General features: G+C 42.8%; 1 protein-coding gene and 12 non-coding genes across 13 annotated transcripts; 3 read left to right on the forward strand and 10 right to left on the reverse strand.

Moving 5' to 3' along the window:
• Positions 1-298: 298 nt before the first annotated feature.
• Positions 299-2,283, reverse strand: LOC128516584 (zinc finger BED domain-containing protein 4-like). Its single transcript, XM_053490566.1, has 2 exons — positions 1,081-2,283; positions 299-847 (listed from the first exon to the last, which is right to left on the reverse strand). Exons 1-2 carry the CDS (start codon positions 2,115-2,117, stop codon positions 304-306), a joined length of 1,581 nt encoding a protein of 526 aa, XP_053346541.1. The 5' UTR covers positions 2,118-2,283; the 3' UTR covers positions 299-303.
• Positions 2,284-6,518: 4,235 nt separating this feature from the next.
• Positions 6,519-6,592, reverse strand: trnai-aau (transfer RNA isoleucine (anticodon AAU)). Its single transcript has one exon. It is a non-coding gene; the product is annotated as a tRNA-Ile (tRNA).
• Positions 6,593-7,786: 1,194 nt separating this feature from the next.
• Positions 7,787-7,859, forward strand: trnaa-agc (transfer RNA alanine (anticodon AGC)). Its single transcript has one exon. It is a non-coding gene; the product is annotated as a tRNA-Ala (tRNA).
• A 1,294-nt stretch (positions 7,860-9,153) lies between these two features.
• Positions 9,154-9,227, reverse strand: trnai-aau (transfer RNA isoleucine (anticodon AAU)). The gene has a single exon. It is a non-coding gene; the product is annotated as a tRNA-Ile (tRNA).
• Positions 9,228-10,297: 1,070 nt separating this feature from the next.
• On the reverse strand, positions 10,298-10,371 carry trnai-aau (transfer RNA isoleucine (anticodon AAU)). The gene has a single exon. It is a non-coding gene; the product is annotated as a tRNA-Ile (tRNA).
• An 847-nt stretch (positions 10,372-11,218) lies between these two features.
• Positions 11,219-11,291, forward strand: trnaa-agc (transfer RNA alanine (anticodon AGC)). The gene has a single exon. It is a non-coding gene; the product is annotated as a tRNA-Ala (tRNA).
• Positions 11,292-11,441: 150 nt separating this feature from the next.
• Positions 11,442-11,515, reverse strand: trnai-aau (transfer RNA isoleucine (anticodon AAU)). Its single transcript has one exon. It is a non-coding gene; the product is annotated as a tRNA-Ile (tRNA).
• Positions 11,516-12,362: 847 nt separating this feature from the next.
• On the forward strand, positions 12,363-12,435 carry trnaa-agc (transfer RNA alanine (anticodon AGC)). Its single transcript has one exon. It is a non-coding gene; the product is annotated as a tRNA-Ala (tRNA).
• A 1,294-nt stretch (positions 12,436-13,729) lies between these two features.
• Positions 13,730-13,803, reverse strand: trnai-aau (transfer RNA isoleucine (anticodon AAU)). The gene has a single exon. It is a non-coding gene; the product is annotated as a tRNA-Ile (tRNA).
• Positions 13,804-14,873: 1,070 nt separating this feature from the next.
• Positions 14,874-14,947, reverse strand: trnai-aau (transfer RNA isoleucine (anticodon AAU)). The gene has a single exon. It is a non-coding gene; the product is annotated as a tRNA-Ile (tRNA).
• A 1,062-nt stretch (positions 14,948-16,009) lies between these two features.
• On the reverse strand, positions 16,010-16,083 carry trnai-aau (transfer RNA isoleucine (anticodon AAU)). Its single transcript has one exon. It is a non-coding gene; the product is annotated as a tRNA-Ile (tRNA).
• Positions 16,084-17,366: 1,283 nt separating this feature from the next.
• trnai-aau (transfer RNA isoleucine (anticodon AAU)) lies at positions 17,367-17,440 on the reverse strand. The gene has a single exon. It is a non-coding gene; the product is annotated as a tRNA-Ile (tRNA).
• Positions 17,441-18,453: 1,013 nt separating this feature from the next.
• trnai-aau (transfer RNA isoleucine (anticodon AAU)) lies at positions 18,454-18,527 on the reverse strand. Its single transcript has one exon. It is a non-coding gene; the product is annotated as a tRNA-Ile (tRNA).
• Between the last annotated feature and the right edge of the window lie 34 nt (positions 18,528-18,561).

Here is an 18,561-nt window from a genome sequence, read left to right on the forward strand (position 1 = left end):
AAATAAATAAAATTAAACTTAGCGCACCACCTGGCACTAGTCCAAATTCAAAATGTCATAAACATTTTTCAAAATACAATAAACCTGCCTGAATAAATAAAAACAATTACACAACAACGAAAATAAATATAGGTCTAATAAGTCATAATCGAATGGGCTTCAGAAAGTGCAAATGCAGCAAAAAAAAGAAAAAAAGGAAAAGGAAAAGATGTCTTCGTTGCTGCGCTTCGCGCGCAGCCTTCACATTGTCCCAAAAGAAAAAGAAAAAAAAATAACTTCTTCACATATGAAACGTGTTCTAGGCTACAGCACCTGTGGTTGTCTAATTCTTCTGAAGTTGTGTGCAAGGAAAACCAGCTTGTTCACGTTGGTCGGGAAAAGGGCGCTCCTTGATTTATTGGCAATGAAACCCGCCTTTGAAAAAATCCTCTCTGATGGCGTGGAAGTGGAGGGGATGCTGTGAAATCTCTTAGCAACTCTTGACAACTTGGGATATCTATCCTTGTTTTTCTTCCACCATTCCAGGGGGCCTCCGTTGCATTTAGTGAAGTCCTTCAAATAGACCTTCATCTCGCTCGTCTCATCTTGTTCCTCCTCATCTTCATCACTGGCCAGCAGCATAGCCATTACAGCGTCCTGTTTTGGGGCAGTAGGCCCAGGATCCACCGTGTCACTTTCCTCCTGGCAAGACCTGTCAGTTAGACTTTCAGCTAGTTCTGCCACCACTGAATATGCCTCATCTCTTTGGTCATCGGAGAGAAAGGAGAGCTTCTTGAAGCGCGGGTCAAGCACCGCTGCACTGATGTAAACACTTATTTCCAGTCCTGGCCCTTTAAGCTCCCATCGCCTGTCATCTCATCGGACAGCGTAGTCTTGATGATCTTTGTGGTTCGACTGTCGTCCTCATGCACCACCAAATGTCTTTTTTTAATATTCATAAGCATGGGGACAGTGGCAGACAGGGATGCATTATTTTCTTGGGACAAAAGCTCTGTCAGAGTGATCATCGGTTTAAGAACAGCGACAATTTCCTCTGCTGTGCGCCACTGTGATGTGGATAGCTCCAGGTCACGATCGGACCGTTTGCTCACACTCTCATTTGTGAGCACGGCTGAAACTGGCCCCTTCTGTTCTATCAAGCGATCGAGCATCAAATAAACAGAGTTCCAACGGGTAACAACATCCTGCACCAGTTTATGCTGGGGCACATTCTGTTGTTTCTGTTGATCTTGTAGTGCTGTGGTGGCCTTTGCGCTTTTTTTAAAATAAGAAACCAAGCGCCTTGCTGCAGCAACGGTGCGGCAAATGGGGTCCTGCTTCAGAGCGCTGTTTATGCAAAGTTGTAATGTGTGGCCCGCGCAGCGCACTCCTTTCATCTTTCCCCAGCGGGGCTGCTGGACCAACTGGTTGGTGCACGCAACCATGTTTGCTGCGTTATCATGAACCACAGAAACGATCTTGCTACTTGGAATGTCCCACTCACAAATGATCTCCGTCAGTTCTCGTGCAATGTGATCAGCTGTGTGACTGTCCTCCATTTTTTTTGTTTCTAAAACGAAACTCTCCAGTCGCCAGTCTCCGGTGATGAAATGTGACGTGACTGTGAGATAAGCCTCCATCTGAAGTGAGGTCCAGATATCAGTTGTGAAACTGACAGCTTCACAGTCCTGTATAGCCATGTAAATGTCTGACCGTATCGATAGATATTTTGTGTGCACGACATCCATCACTGTAGCTCTTGTAGGGACGGTGTAGCCTGGCTCAAGTGTGCGCAAGAGTTCTTTAAATCCCTCACCCTCAACAATGCGCACGGGCCTCATATCAAGTGCCACAAACTCCGCAATCTTTTCAGTAATTTCCTTTTTTCTCTTCTCTGAAAGTGGTGGTCTCAAATCAATTTTTTTTTGCGTTAATCTCGGGGCCGCCGCTGATGCAGACGTGCTGCCTGAGCTGTCGTCATGAAACTGCGGGTGTAACCGTTTCAAATGATAAGCCATGTTGGTTGTCGTCGTGTGATATGAAAGAAGCTGCTGACACAACTTGCACTTAACTTTCTTTGGGTCATCTTTAACCTTCTCGAAATACTCCCACACTTTTGATGATTTTTTAGAAGCCATTGTGAGCCAATAAATCCGTAAATGCTAACAAATGCGGTCCGGACGTTACAGGCCTGTAGTGTGCTGCTTCTCATTGGTTACATAACACTTTCCTACTATTCGACTATGAGGTTCATAGTCGAATCAGACGTCTACGAATCGAATCGTCGAATCCTCGACTATTAGAAGTCAGCCCAACAGTATTGGGTCCTTCCAATTGGTCTGGCTTTTTTGCCCGCACATACACAAAATTCATGGATGTAGTTCTGGCTCTTACGACTCCAGAGCATCCGTATTGAATTACATGACTGGCTGGCCCAGTCTCAGTAGCTAGCGCTTTAACATCGGCATGTCGTCCTAGCTAATCTTTGTTTCCTAGGATTGAGATCCAATGCCATGAAAGCATGCTCTTTCCTGTTTAAAGGACAACAATTTTGGGTGTCACAAGGAATTTAAGCGTAAGCGGGCACAGCTGTCTCCCGCTCGTGTCGAATCCATTCTCAACACCGTCAAAGAAATCAAGCTAGACCAGAAAGTGACCATCACTTTCAGAGATCTTAGCTCTCATGGCAGCTGCGGGTGGACACCTAAGGAACATCACCTAGTCCTGCATTTTCACAAGGGGATCAAATGACCACCAATATGAACATAACTAGTCTATGAACTACACTAGAAGTAATTGACCTTACTTGCTAGAATAGTCCACTATTAAGCAACCTTTAACCAACTGTTCTACCTCAACAACCAAACATCTTGAACAAAAGCATTAAAAAATTCCACCTTCTCATATTTTGACACACTGACATGAAAATTCCACAGTCAGTTCTAAAAGTGTGAACCATGCTGTAAGCTCCTGAGCCTCCCTCCTGTTTCTGTTACAATTGGGGTGTCAAAACCCAAGTATCTGCTAGAATAGACCACTGTTAAGCAACCTTTAACCAACGGTTCTACCTCAACAACCAAACATCAAATTGCTGCAACTGAAGAGGGGGTTGAAGGGCATGCAGTTAGATGAGGTCATTTGTAGGAGTCAAATTCGAGTGAACATGTAATCTTAGTCTTACACTTGAGTATTAAAGTTGCATGATCTGCTCTTGAAGAGCACTGTTAACCACAGTCAGTTCTAAAAGTGTGAGCTATGCTGTAAGCTCCTGAGCTTACCTACTGTTGCTGTTACAATTGGGGTGTCAAAACCCAAGCATCTGCTAGAATAGTCCACTATTAAGCAACCTTTAACCAACTGTTCTACCTCAACAACCAAACATTATGAACAAAAGCATTAAAAATTCCACCTTCTCATATTTTGACACACTGACATGAAAATTCCACAGTCAGTTCTAAAAGTGTGAACCATGCTGTAAGCTCCTGAGCCTTCCTCCTGTTTCTGTTACAATTGGGGTGTCAAAACCCAAGCATCTGCTATAATAGACCACTGTTAAGCAACCTTTAACCAACGGTTCTACCTCAACAACCAAACATCAAATTGCTGCAACTGAAGAGGGGGTTGAAGGGCATGCAGTAGGACTCAAATTCGAGTGAACATGTAATCTTAGTCTTACACTTGAGTATGAAAGTTGCATAATCCGCTCTTGAAGAGCACTGTTAACCTTGTCTAATGCACTGCTTGTCTAATGCACAGAATAAAAACTTTTAGAACCCATGGAGCCAGCGTGCTAAGGGGAATTAGCTCCAGTGGTAGAGAGCTCGCTTAGCATGCGAGAGGTAGCGGGATCGATGCCCACGTTCTCCAGTGTGACCACACAGCCAGACGCTGGGTGCTGTCTATTGTTTTCAGCAGTGACTGGGTTATAGCCCTCCTCTTAGGGAGCAAAAACATATTTTCAACTGCAGTTTGAAAATTTTTGAAAAAAGTTCAATGTTAGCATCTTTCTTGCTAACATTGAAAACTGTGGCTATAGCCCGTACGGGGATCGAACCAGCGACCTTGGCGTTATGAGCACCACGCTCTAACCAGCTGAGCTAACCGGCCAAGACAATGAACCCATGGTTTTTCTCAGATCACAAATTACCTAAGGAACATCACCTAGTCCTGCATTTTCACAAGGGGATCAAATGACCACCAATATTAACATAACTAGTCTATGAACTACACTAGAAGTAATTGACCTTACTTGCTAGAGTAGTCCACTATTAAGCAACCTTTAACCAACTGTTCTACCTCAACAACCAAACATCTTAAACAAAAGCATTAAAAAATCCACCTTCTCATATTTTGACACACTGACATGAAAATTCCACAGTCAGTTCTAAAAGTGTGAGCCATGCTGTAAGCTCCTGAGCTTACCTACTGTTGCTGTTACAATTGGGGTGTTAAAAACCCAAGCATCTGCTAGAATAGTCCACTATTAAGCAACCTTTAACCAACGGTTCTACCTCAACAACCAAACATTATGAACAAAAGCATTAAAAATTCCACCTTCTCATATTTTGACACACTGACATGAAAATTCCACAGTCAGTTCTAAAAGTGTGAACCATGCTGTAAGCTCCTGAGCCTCCCTCCTGTTTCTGTTACAATTGGGGTGTCAAAACCCAAGCATCTGCTAGAATAGACCACTGTTAAGCAACCTTTAACCAACGGTTCTACCTCAACAACCAAAGATGAAATTGCTGCAACTGAAGAGGGGGTTGAAGGGCATGCAGTTAGATGAGGTCATTTGTAGGAGTCAAATTCGAGTGAACATGTAATCTTAGTCTTACACTTGAGTATGAAAGTTGCCTGATCCGCTCTTGAAGAGCACTGTTAACCTTGTCTAATGACCTGCTTGTCTAATGCACAGAATAAAAAATTTTACAACCCACGGAGCCAGCGTGATAAGGGGAATTAGCTCAAGTGGTAGAGCGCTCCCTTAGCATGCGAGAGGTAGCGGGATCGATGCCCGCATTCTCCAGTGTGACCACACAGCCAGACGCTGGGTGCTGTCTATTGTTTCCAGCAGTGACTGGGTTATAGCCCTCCTCTTAGGGAGCAAAAACATATTTTCAACTGCAGTTTAGGTCAGGAGCACCATCTTTCTTGCTAACATTGTAAACTGGGGCAATGGCCCGTACGGGGATCGAACCAGCGACCTTGGCGTTATTAGCACCACGCTCTAACCAGCTGAGCTAACCGGCCAAGACAATGAACCCATGGTTTTTATCAGATCACAATTTACCTAAGGAACATCACCTAGTCCTGCATTTTCACAAGGGGATCAAATGACCACCAATATTAACATAACTAGTCTATGAACTACACTAGAAGTAATTGACCTTACTTGCTAGAATAGTCCACTATTAAGCAACCTTTAACCAACTGTTCTACCTCAACAACCAAACATCTTGAACAAAAGCATTAAAAAATCCACCTTCTCATATGTGTATGACACACTGACATGAAAATTCCACAGTCAGTTCTAAAAGTGTGAGCCATTCTGTAAGCTCCTGAGCTTCCCTACTGTTTTGTTACAATTGGGGTGTCAAAACCCAAGCATCTGCTAGAATAGTCCACTATTAAGCAACCTTTAACCAACTGTTCTACCTCAACAACCAAACATTATGAACAAAATCATTTAAAATTCCACCTTCTCATATTTTGACACACTGACATGAAAATTCCACAGTCAGTTCTAAAAGTGTGAGCCATTCTGTAAGCTCCTGAGCTTCCCTACTGTTTTGTTACAATTGGGGAGTCAAAACCCAAGCATCTGCTAGAATAGTCCACTATTAAGCAACCTTTAACCAACTGTTCTACCTCAACAACCAAACATTATGAACAAAATCATTAAAAATTCCACCTTCTCATATTTTGACACACTGACATGAAAATTCCACAGTCAGTTCTAAAAGTGTGAGCCATTCTGTAAGCTCCTGAGCCTCGCTCCTGTTTCTGTTACAATTGGGGTGTCAAAACCCAAGCATCTGCTAAAATAGACCACTGTTAAGCAACCTTTAACCAACGGTTCTACCTCAACAACCAAACATCATATTGCTGCAACTGAAGAGGGGGTTGAAGGGCATGCAGTTAGATGAGGTCATTTGTAGGACTCAAATTCGAGTGAACATGTAATCTTAGTCTTACACTTGAGTATGAAAGTTGCATGATCCGCTCTTGAAGAGCACTTTTAACCTTGTCTAATGCACTGCTTGTCTAATGCACAGAATAAAAAAATTTACAACCCACGAACCCAGCGTGCTAAGGGGAATTAGCTCAAGTGGTAGAGCGCTTGCTTAGCATGCGAGAGGTAGCGTGATCGATGCCCGCATTCTCCAGTGTGACCACACAGCCAGACGCTGGTTGCTGTCTATTGTTTCCCGCGGTGACTGGGTTATAGACCTTCTCGTAGGGAGCAAAAACATATTTTCAACTGCAGTTTAGGTCAGGAGCACCATCTTTCTTGCTAACATTGAAAACTGTGGCAATGGCCCGTACGGGGATCGAACCCGCGACCTTGGCGTTATTAGCACCACGCTCTAACCAGCTGAGCTAACCGGCCAAGACAATGAACTGTTGGTTTTTCTCAGATCACAAATTACCTAAGGAACATCACCTAGTCCTGCATTTTCACAAGGGGATCAAATGACCACCAATATTAACATAACTAGTCTATGAACTACACTAGAAGTAATTGACCTTACTTGCTAGAGTAGTCCACTATTAAGCAACCTTTAACCAACTGTTCTACCTCAACAACCAAACATCTTGAACAAAAGCATTAAAAAATCCACCTTCTCATATTTTGACACACTGACATGAAAATTCCACAGTCAGTTCTAAAAGTGTGAGCCATTCTGTAAGCTCCTGAGCTTCCCTACTGTTTTGTTACAATTGGGGTGTCAACACCCAAGCATCTGCTAGAATAGTCCACTATTAAGCAACCTTTAACCAACTGTTCTACCTCAACAACCAAACATTATGAACAAAATCATTTAAAATTCCACCTTCTCATATTTTGACACACTGACATGAAAATTCCACAGTCAGTTCTAAAAGTGTGAGCCATTCTGCAAGCTCCTGAGCTTCCCTACTGTTTTGTTACAATTGGGGAGTCAAAACCCAAGCATCTGCTAGAATAGTCCACTATTAAGCAACCTTTAACCAACTGTTCTACCTCAACAACCAAACATTATGAACAAAATCATTAAAAATTCCGCCTTCTCATATTTTGACACACTGACATGAAAATTCCACAGTCAGTTCTAAAAGTGTGAGCCATTCTGTAAGCTCCTGAGCCTCCCTCCTGTTTCTGTTACAATTGGGGTGTCAAAACCCAAGCATCTGCTATATTCTATTCTATTCTATTTTCACTGACATGAAAATTCCACAGTCAGTTCTAAAAGTGTGAACCATGCTGTAAGCTCCTGAGCCTCCCTCCTGTTTCTTTTACAATTGGGGTGTCAAAACCCAAGCATCTGCTAGAATAGACCACTGTTAAGCAACCTTTAACCAACGGTTCTACCTCAACAACCAAACATCAAATTGCTGCAACTGAAGAGGGGGTTGAAGGGCATGCAGTTAGATGAGGTCATTTGTAGGACTCAAATTTGAGTGAACATGTAATCTTAGTCTTACACTTGAGTATGAAAGTTGCATGATCCGCTCTTGAAGAGCACTGTTAACCTTGTCTAATGCACTGCTTGTCTAATGCACAGAATAAAAAATTTTACAACCCACTGAGCCAGTGTGCTAAGGGGAATTAGCTCAAGTGGTAGAGCGCTCGCTTAGCATGCGAGAGGTAGCGGGATCGATGCCCGCATTCTCCAGTGTGACCACACAGCCAGACGCTGGGTGCTGTCTATTGTTTCCAGCAGTGACTGGGTTATAGGCCTCCTCTTAGGGAGCAAAAACATGTTTTCAACTGCAGTTCAGGTCAGGAGCACCATCTTTCTTGCTAACATTGAAAATTGTGGTAATGGCCCGTACGGGGATCGAACCCGCGACCTTGGCATTATTAGCACCACACTCTAACCAGCTGAGCTAACCGGCCAAGACAATGGACAGTTGGTTTTTCTCAGATCACAAATTACCTAAGGAACATCACCAAGTTCTGCATTTTCACAAGGGGATCAAATGACCACCAATATTAACATAACTAGTCTAGGAACTACACTAGAAGTAATTGACCTTACTTGCTAAAGTAGTGCACTATTAAGCAACCTTTAACCAACTGTTCTACCTCAACAACCAAACATTATGAACAAAATCATTTAAAATTCCACCTTCTCATATTTTGACACACTGACATGAAAATTCCACAGTCAGTTCTAAAAGTGTGAGCCATTCTGTAAGCTCCTGAGCTTCCCTACTGTTTTGTTACAATTGGGGTGTTAAAACCCAAGCATCTGCTAGAATAGTCCACTATTAAGCAACCTTTAACCAACTGTTCTACCTCAACAACCAAACATCATGAACAAAAGCATTTAAAATTCCACCTTCTCATATTTTGACACACTGACATGAAAATTCCACAGTCAGTTCTAAAAGTGTGAACCATGCTGTAAGCTCCTGAGCCTCCCTCCTGTTTCTTTTACAATTGGGGTGTCAAAACCCAAGCATCTGCTAGAATAGACCACTGTTAAGCAACCTTTAACCAACGGTTCTACCTCAACAACCAAACATCAAATTGCTGCAACTGAAGAGGGGGTTGAAGGGCATGCAGTTAGATGAGGTCATTTGTAGGACTCAAATTTGAGTGAACATGTAATCTTAGTCTTACACTTGAGTATGAAAGTTGCATGATCCGCTCTTGAAGAGCACTGTTACCCTTGTCTAATGCACTGCTTGTCTAATGCACAGAATAAAAAATTTTACAACCCACTGAGCCAGTGTGCTAAGGGGAATTAGCTCAAGTGGTAGAGCGCTCGCTTAGCATGCGAGAGGTAGCGGGATTGATGCCCGCATTCTCCAGTGTGACCACACAGCCAGACGCTGGGTGCTGTCTATTGTTTCCAGCAGTGACTGGGTTATAGCCCTCCTCTTAGGGAGCAAAAACATGTTTTCAACTGCAGTTTAGGTCAGGAGCACCATCTTTCTTGCTAACATTGAAAACTGTGGTAATGGCCCGTACGGGGATCGAACCCGCGACCTTGGCGTTATTAGCACCACGCTCTAACCAGCTGAGCTAACCGGCCAAGACAATGGACTGTTGGTTTTTCTCAGATCACAAATTACCTAAGGAACATCACCTAGTCCTGCATTTTCACAAGGGGATCAAATGACCACCAATATTAACATAACTAGTCTATGAACTACACTAGAAGTAATTGACCTTACTTGCTAGAGTAGTCCACTATTAAGCAACCTTTAACCAACTGTTCTACCTCAACAACCAAACATCTTGAACAAAAGCATTAAAAAATCCACCTTCTCATATTTTGACACACTGACTTGAAAATTCCACAGTCAGTTCTAAAAGTGTGAGCCATTCTGTAAGCTCCTGAGCTTCCCTACTGTTTTGTTACAATTGGGGTGTTAAAACCCAAGCATCTGCTAGAATAGTCCACTATTAAGCAACCTTTAACCAACTGTTCTACCTCAACAACCAAACATTATGAACAAAAGCATTTAAAATTCCACCTTCTCATATTTTGACACACTGACATGAAAATTCCACAGTCAGTTCTAAAAGTGTGAACCATGCTGTAAGCTCCTGAGCCTCCCTCCTGTTTCTTTTACAATTGGGGTGTCAAAACCCAAGCATCTGCTAGAATAGACCACTGTTAAGCAACCTTTAACCAACGGTTCTACCTCAACAACCAAACATCAAATTGCTGCAACTGAAGAGGGGGTTGAAGGGCATGCAGTTAGATGAGGTCATTTGTAGGACTCAAATTTGAGTGAACATGTAATCTTAGTCTTACACTTGAGTATGAAAGTTGCATGATCCGCTCTTGAAGAGCACTGTTAACCATGTCTAATGCACTGCTTGTCTAATGCACAGAATAAAAAAATTTACAACCCACTGAGCCAGTGTGCTAAGGGGAATTAGCTCAAGTGGTAGAGCGCTCGCTTAGCATGCGAGAGGTAGCGGGATTGATGCCCGCATTCTCCAGTGTGACCACACAGCCAGACGCTGGGTGCTGTCTATTGTTTCCAGCAGTGACTGGGTTATAGCCCTCCTCTTAGGGAGCAAAAACATGTTTTCAACTGCAGTTTAGGTCAGGAGCACCATCTTTCTTGCTAACATTGAAAACTGTGGTAATGGCCCGTACGGGGATCGAACCCGCGACCTTGGCGTTATTAGCACCACGCTCTAACCAGCTGAGCTAACCGGCCAAGACAATGGACTGTTGGTTTTTCTCAGATCACAAATTACCTAAGGAACATCACCTAGTCCTGCATTTTCACAAGGGGATCAAATGACCACCAATATTAACATAACTAGTCTATGAACTACACTAGAAGTAATTGACCTTACTTGCTAGAGTAGTCCACTATTAAGCAACCTTTAACCAACTGTTCTACCTCAACAACCAAACATCTTGAACAAAAGCATTAAAAAATCCACCTTCTCATATTTTGACACACTGACTTGAAAATTCCACAGTCAGTTCTAAAAGTGTGAGCCATTCTGTAAGCTCCTGAGCTTCCCTACTGTTTTGTTACAATTGGGGTGTTAAAACCCAAGCATCTGCTAGAATAGTCCACTATTAAGCAACCTTTAACCAACTGTTCTACCTCAACAACCAAACATTATGAACAAAAGCATTTAAAATTCCACCTTCTCATATTTTGACACACTGACATGAAAATTCCACAGTCAGTTCTAAAAGTGTGAACCATGCTGTAAGCTCCTGAGCCTCCCTCCTGTTTCTTTTACAATTGGGGTGTCAAAACCCAAGCATCTGCTAGAATAGACCACTGTTAAGCAACCTTTAACCAACGGTTCTACCTCAACAACCAAACATCAAATTGCTGCAACTGAAGAGGGGGTTGAAGGGCATGCAGTTAGATGAGGTCATTTGTAGGACTCAAATTTGAGTGAACATGTAATCTTAGTCTTACACTTGAGTATGAAAGTTGCATGATCCGCTCTTGAAGAGCACTGTTACCCTTGTCTAATGCACTGCTTGTCTAATGCACAGAATAAAAAATTTTACAACCCACTGAGCCAGTGTGCTAAGGGGAATTAGCTCAAGTGGTAGAGCGCTCGCTTAGCATGCGAGAGGTAGCGGGATCGATGCCCGCATTCTCCAGTGTGACCACACAGCCAGACGCTGGGTGCTGTCTATTGTTTCCAGCAGTGACTGGGTTATAGCCCTCCTCTTAGGGAGCAAAAACATGTTTTCAACTGCAGTTTAGGTCAGGAGCACCATCTTTCTTGCTAACATTGAAAACTGTGGTAATGGCCCGTACGGGGATCGAACCCGCGACCTTGGCGTTATTAGCACCACGCTCTAACCAGCTGAGCTAACCGGCCAAGACGATGGACTGTTGGTTTTTCTCAGATCACAAATTACCTAAGGAACATCACCTAGTCCTGCATTTTCACAAGGGGATCAAATGACCACCAATATTAACATAACTAGTCTATGAACTACACTAGAAGTAATTGACCTTACTTGCTAGAGTAGTCCACTATTAAGCAACCTTTAACCAACTGTTCTACCTCAACAACCAAACATCTTGAACAAAAGCATTAAAAAATCCACCTTCTCATATTTTGACACACTGACATGAAAATTCCACAGTCAGTTCTAAAAGTGTGAGCCATTCTGTAAGCTCCTGAGCTTCCCTACTGTTTTGTTACAATTGGGGTGTTAAAACCCAAGCATCTGCTAGAATAGTCCACTATTAAGCAACCTTTAACCAACTGTTCTACCTCAACAACCAAACATTATGAACAAAAGCATTTAAAATTCCACCTTCTCATATTTTGACACACTGACATGAAAATTCCACAGTCAGTTCTAAAAGTGTGAACCATGCTGTAAGCTCCTGAGCCTCCCTCCTGTTTCTTTTACAATTGGGGTGTCAAAACCCAAGCATCTGCTAGAATAGACCACTGTTAAGCAACCTTTAACCAACGGTTCTACCTCAACAACCAAACATCAAATTGCTGCAACTGAAGAGGGGGTTGAAGGGCATGCAGTTAGATGAGGTCATTTGTAGGACTCAAATTTGAGTGAACATGTAATCTTAGTCTTACACTTGAGTATGAAAGTTGCATGATCCGCTCTTGAAGAGCACTGTTACCCTTGTCTAATGCACTGCTTGTCTAATGCACAGAATAAAAAATTTTACAACCCACTGAGCCAGTGTGCTAAGGGGAATTAGCTCAAGTGGTAGAGCGCTCGCTTAGCATGCGAGAGGTAGCGGGATCGATGCCCGCATTCTCCAGTGTGACCACACAGCCAGACGCTGGGTGCTGTCTATTGTTTCCAGCAGTGACTGGGTTATAGCCCTCCTCTTAGGGAGCAAAAACATGTTTTCAACTGCAGTTTAGGTCAGGAGCACCATCTTTCTTGCTAACATTGAAAACTGTGGTAATGGCCCGTACGGGGATCGAACCCGCGACCTTGGCATTATTAGCACCACGCTCTAACCAGCTGAGCTAAACGGCCAAGACGATGGACTGTTGGTTTTTCTCAGATCACAAATTACCTAAGGAACATCACCTAGTCCTGCATTTTCACAAGGGGATCAAATGACCACCAATATTAACATAACTAGTCTATGAACTACACTAGAAGTAATTGACCTTACTTGCTAGAGTAGTCCACTATTAAGCAACCTTTAACCAACTGTTCTACCTCAACAACCAAACATCTTGAACAAAAGCATTAAAAAATCCACCTTCTCATATTTTGACACACTGACATGAAAATTCCACAGTCAGGTCTAAAAGTGTGAGCCATTCTGTAAGCTCCTGAGCTTCCCTACTGTTTTGTTACAATTGGGGTGTTAAAACCCAAGCATCAGCTAGAATAGTCCACTATTAAGCAACCTTTAACCAACTGTTCTACCTCAACAACCAAACATTATGAACAAAAGCATTTAAAATTCCACCTTCTCATATTTTGACACACTGACATGAAAATTCCACAGTCAGTTCTAAAAGTGTGAACCATGCTGTAAGCTCCTGAGCCTCCCTCCTGTTTCTTTTACAATTGGGGTGTCAAAACCCAAGCATCTGCTAGAATAGACCACTGTTAAGCAACCTTTAACCAACGGTTCTACCTCAACAACCAAACATCAAATTGCTGCAACTGAAGAGGGGGTTGAAGGGCATGCAGTTAGATGAGGTCATTTGTAGGACTCAAATTTGAGTGAACATGTAATCTTAGTCTTACACTTGAGTATGAAAGTTGCATGATCCGCTCTTGAAGAGCACTGTTACCCTTGTCTAATGCACTGCTTGTCTAATGCACAGAATAAAAAATTTTACAACCCACTGAGCCAGTGTGCTAAGGGGAATTAGCTCAAGTGGTAGAGCGCTCGCTTAGCATGCGAGAGGTAGCGGGATCGATGCCCCCATTCTCCAGTGTGACCACACAGCCAGACGCTGGGTGCTGTCTATTGTTTCCAGCAGTGACTGGGTTATAGCCCTCCTCTTAGGGAGCAAAAACATGTTTTCAACTGCAGTTTAGGTCAGGAGCACCATCTTTCTTGCTAACATTGAAAACTGTGGTAATGGCCCGTACGGGGATCGAACCCGCGACCTTGGCATTATTAGCACCACGCTCTAACCAGCTGAGCTAACCGGCCAAGACGATGGACTCTTGGTTTTTCTCAGATCACAAATTACCTAAGGAACATCACCTAGTCCTGCATTTTCACAAGGGGATCAAATGACCACCAATATTAACATAACTAGTCTATGAACTACACTAGAAGTAATTGACCTTACTTGCTAGAGTAGTCCACTATTAAGCAACCTTTAACCAACTGTTCTACCTCAACAACCAAACATCTTGAACAAAAGCATTAAAAAATCCACCTTCTCATATTTTGACACACTGACATGAAAATTCCACAGTCAGTTCTAAAAGTGTGAGCCATTCTGTAAGCTCCTGAGCTTCCCTACTGTTTTGTTACAATTGGGGTGTTAAAACCCAAGCATCTGCTAGAATAGTCCACTATTAAGCAACCTTTAACCAACTCTTCTACCTCAACAACCAAACATCATGAACAAAAGCATTTAAAATTCCACCTTCTCATATTTTGACACACTGACATGAAAATTCCACAGTCAGTTCTAAAAGTGTGAACCATGCTGTAAGCTCCTGAGCCTCCCTCCTGTTTCTTTTACAATTGGGGTGTCAAAACCCAAGCATCTGCTAGAATAGACCACTGTTAAGCAACCTTTAACCAACGGTTCTACCTCAACAACCAAACATAAAATTGCTGCAACTGAAGAGGGGGTTGAAGGGCATGCAGTTAGATGAGGTCATTTGTAGGACTCAAATTTGAGTGAACATGTAATCTTAGTCTTACACATGAGTATGAAAGTTGCATGATCCGCTCTTGAAGAGCACTGTTACCCTTGTCTAATGCACTGCTTGTCTAATGCACAGAATAAAAAATTTTACAACCCACTGAGCCAGTGTGCTAAGGGGAGTTAGCCCAAGTGAGAGAGCGCTCGCTTAGCATGCGAGAGGTAGCGGGATCGATGCCCGCATTCTCCAGTGTGACCACACAGCCAGACGCTGGGTGCTGTCTATTGTTTCCAGCAGTGACTGGGTTATAGCCCTCCTCTTAGGGAGCAAAAACATGTTTTCAACTGCAGTTTAGGTCAGGAGCACCATCTTTCTTGCTAACATTGAAAACTGTGGTAATGGCCCGTACGGGGATCGAACCCGCGACCTTGGCGTTATTAGCACCACGCTCTAACCAGCTGAGCTAACCGGCCAAGACAATGGACTGTTGGTTTTTCTCAGATCACAAATTACCTAAGGAACATCACCTAGTCCTGCATTTTCACAAGGGGATCAAATGACCACCAATATTAACATAACTAGTCTATGAACTACACTAGAAGTAATTGACCTTACTTGCTAGAGTAGTCCACTATTAAGCAACCTTTAACCAACTGTTCTACCTCAACAACCAAACATCTTGAACAAAAGCATTAAAAAATCCACCTTCTCATATTTTGACACACTGACATGAAAATTCCACAGTCAGTTCTAAAAGTGTGAGCCATTCTGTAAGCTCCTGAGCTTCCCTACTGTTTTGTTACAATTGGGGTGTTAAAACCCAAGCATCTGCTAGAATAGTCCACTATTAAGCAACCTTTAACCAACTGTTCTACCTCAACAACCAAACATCATGAACAAAAGCATTTAAAATTCCACCTTCTCATATTTTGACACACTGACATGAAAATTCCACAGTCAGTTCTAAAAGTGTGAACCATGCTGTAAGCTCCTGAGCCTCCCTCCTGTTTCTTTTACAATTGGGGTGTCAAAACCCAAGCATCTGCTAGAATAGACCACTGTTAAGCAACCTTTAACCAACGGTTCTACCTCAACAACCAAACATCAAATTGCTGCAACTGAAGAGGGGGTTGAAGGGCATGCAGTTAGATGAGGTCATTTGTAGGACTCAAATTTGAGTGAACATGTAATCTTAGTCTTACACTTGAGTATGAAAGTTGCATGATCCGCTCTTGAAGAGCACTGTTACCCTTGTCTAATGCACTGCTTGTCTAATGCACAGAATAAAAAATTTTACAACCCACTGAGTTAAGGGGAGTTAGCCCAAGTGGTAGAGCGCTCGCTTAGCATGCGAGAGGTAGCGGGATCGATGCCCGCATTCTCCAGTGTGACCACACAGCCAGACGCTGGGTGCTGTCTATTGTTTCCAGCAGTGACTGGGTTATAGCCCTCCTCTTAGGGAGCAAAAACATGTTTTCAACTGCAGTTTAGGTCAGGAGCACCATCTTTCTTGCTAACATTGAAAACTGTGGTAATGACCCGTACGGGGATCGAACCCGCGACCTTGGCGTTATTAGCACCACGCTCTAACCAGCTGAGCTAACCGGCCAAGACAATGGACTGTTGGTTTTTCTCAGATCACAAATTACCTAAGGAACACCACCTAGTCCTGCATTTTCACAAGGGGATCAAATGACCACCAATATTAACATAACTAGTCTATGAACTACACTAGAAGTAATTGACCTTACTTGCTAGAGTAGTCCACTATTAAGCAACCTTTAAACAACTGTTCTACCTCAACAACCAAACATCTTGAACAAAAGCATTAAAAAATCCACCTTCTCATATTTTGACACACTGACTTGAAAATTCCACAGTCAGTTCTAAAAGTGTGAGCCATTCTGTGAGCTCCTGAGCTTCCCTACTGTTTTGTTACAATTGGGGTGTTAAAACCCAAGCATCTGCTAGAATAGTCCACTATTAAGCAACCTTTAACCAACTGTTCTACCTCAACAACCAAACATCTTGAACAAAAGCATTAAAAAATCCACCTTCTCATATTTTGACACACTGACATGAAAATTCCACAGTCAGTTCTAAAAGTGTGAGCCATTCTGTAAGCTCCTGAGCTTCCCTACTGTTTTGTTACAATTGGGGTGTTAAAACCCAAGCATCTGCTAGAATAGTCCACTATTAAGCAACCTTTAACCAACTGTTCTACCTCAACAACCAAACATCATGAACAAAAGCATTTAAAATTCCACCTTCTCATATTTTGACACACTGACATGAAAATTCCACAGTCAGTTCTAAAAGTGTGAACCATGCTGTAAGCTCCTGAGCCTCCCTCCTGTTTCTTTTACAATTGGGGTGACAAAACCCAAGCATCTGCTAGAATAGACCACTGTTAAGCAACCTTTAACCAACGGTTCTACCTCAACAACCAAACATCAAATTGCTGCAACTGAAGAGGGGGTTGAAGGGCATGCAGTTAGATGAGGTCATTTGTAGGACTCAAATTTGAGTGAACATGTAATCTTAGTCTTACACTTGAGTATGAAAGTTGCATGATCCGCTCTTGAAGAGCACTGTTACCCTTGTCTAATGCACTGCTTGTCTAATGCACAGAATAAAAATTTTTACAACCCACTGAGCCAGTGTGCTAAGGGGAATTAGCCCAAGTGGTAGAGCGCTCGCTTAGCATGCGAGAGGTAGCGGGATCGATGCCCGCATTCTCCAGTGTGACCACACAGCCAGACGCTGGGTGCTGTCTATTGTTTCCAGCAGTGACTGGGTTATAGCCCTCCTCTTAGGGAGCAAAAACATGTTTTCAACTGCAGTTTAGGTCAGGAGCACCATCTTTCTTGCTAACATTGAAAACTGTGGTAATGGCCCGTACGGGGATCGAACCCGCGACCTTGGCGTTATTAGCACCACGCTCTAACCAGCTGAGCTAACCGGCCAAGACAATGGACTGTTGGTTTTTCTCAGATCACAAATTACCTAAGGAACATCACCTAGTCCTGCATTTTCACAAGGGGATCAAATGACCACCAATATTAACATAACTAGTCTATGAACTACACTAGAAGTAATTGACCTTACTTGCTAGAGTAGTCCACTATTAAGCAACCTTTAACCAACTGTTCTACCTCAACAACCAAACATCTTGAACAAAAGCATTAAAAAATCCACCTTCTCATATTTTGACACACTGACTTGAAAATTCCACAGTCAGTTCTAAAAGTGTGAGCCATTCTGTAAGCTCCTGAGCTTCCCTACTGTTTTGTTACAATTGGGGTGTTAAAACCCAAGCATCTGCTAGAATAGTCCACTATTAAGCAACCTTTAACCAACTGTTCTACCTCAACAACCAAACATTATGAACAAAAGCATTTAAAATTCCACCTTCTCATATTTTGACACACTGACATGAAAATTCCACAGTCAGTTCTAAAAGTGTGAACCATGCTGTAAGCTCCTGAGCCTCCCTCCTGTTTCTTTTACAATTGGGGTGTCAAAACCCAAGCATCTGCTAGAATAGACCACTGTTAAGCAACCTTTAACCAACGGTTCTACCTCAACAACCAAACATCAAATTGCTGCAACTGAAGAGGGGGTTGAAGGGCATGCAGTTAGATGAGGTCATTTGTAGGACTCAAATTTGAGTGAACATGTAATCTTAGTCTTACACTTGAGTATGAAAGTTGCATGATCCGCTCTTGAAGAGCACTGTTAACCTTGTCTAATGCACTGCTTGTCTAATGCACAGAATAGCACTCGCTTAGCATGCGAGAGGTAGCGGGATCGATGCCCGCATTCTCCAGTGTGACCACACAGCCAGACGCTGGGTGCTGTCTATTGTTTCCAGCAGTGACTGGGTTATAGGCCTCCTCTTAGGGAGCAAAAACATGTTTTCAACTGCAGTTCAGGTCAGGAGCACCATCTTTCTTGCTAACATTGAAAATTGTGGTAATGGCCCGTACGGGGATCGAACCCGCGACCTTGGCGTTATTAGCACCACGCTCTAACCAGCTGAGCTAACCGGCCAAGACAATGGACAGTTGGTTTTTCTCAGATCACA

The sequence above is a fragment of the Clarias gariepinus genome, unplaced genomic scaffold (assembly GCF_024256425.1).
Source record: "Clarias gariepinus isolate MV-2021 ecotype Netherlands unplaced genomic scaffold, CGAR_prim_01v2 scaffold_29, whole genome shotgun sequence".
In the NCBI taxonomy this organism is placed as follows: domain Eukaryota; kingdom Metazoa; phylum Chordata; class Actinopteri; order Siluriformes; family Clariidae; genus Clarias; species Clarias gariepinus.

Bases quoted from the DNA above. Each gene is read 5' to 3' on its own strand.
- LOC128516584 (XM_053490566.1), bottom strand. From the start codon at position 2,117: ATGGCTTCTAAAAAATCATCAAAAGTGTGGGAGTATTTCGAGAAGGTT. The intron at 848-1,080 runs GTCCGATCGTGA...ATGAGATGACAG, and splicing joins AATGAGAGTGTGAGCAAACG to GCGATGGGAGCTTAAAGGGC.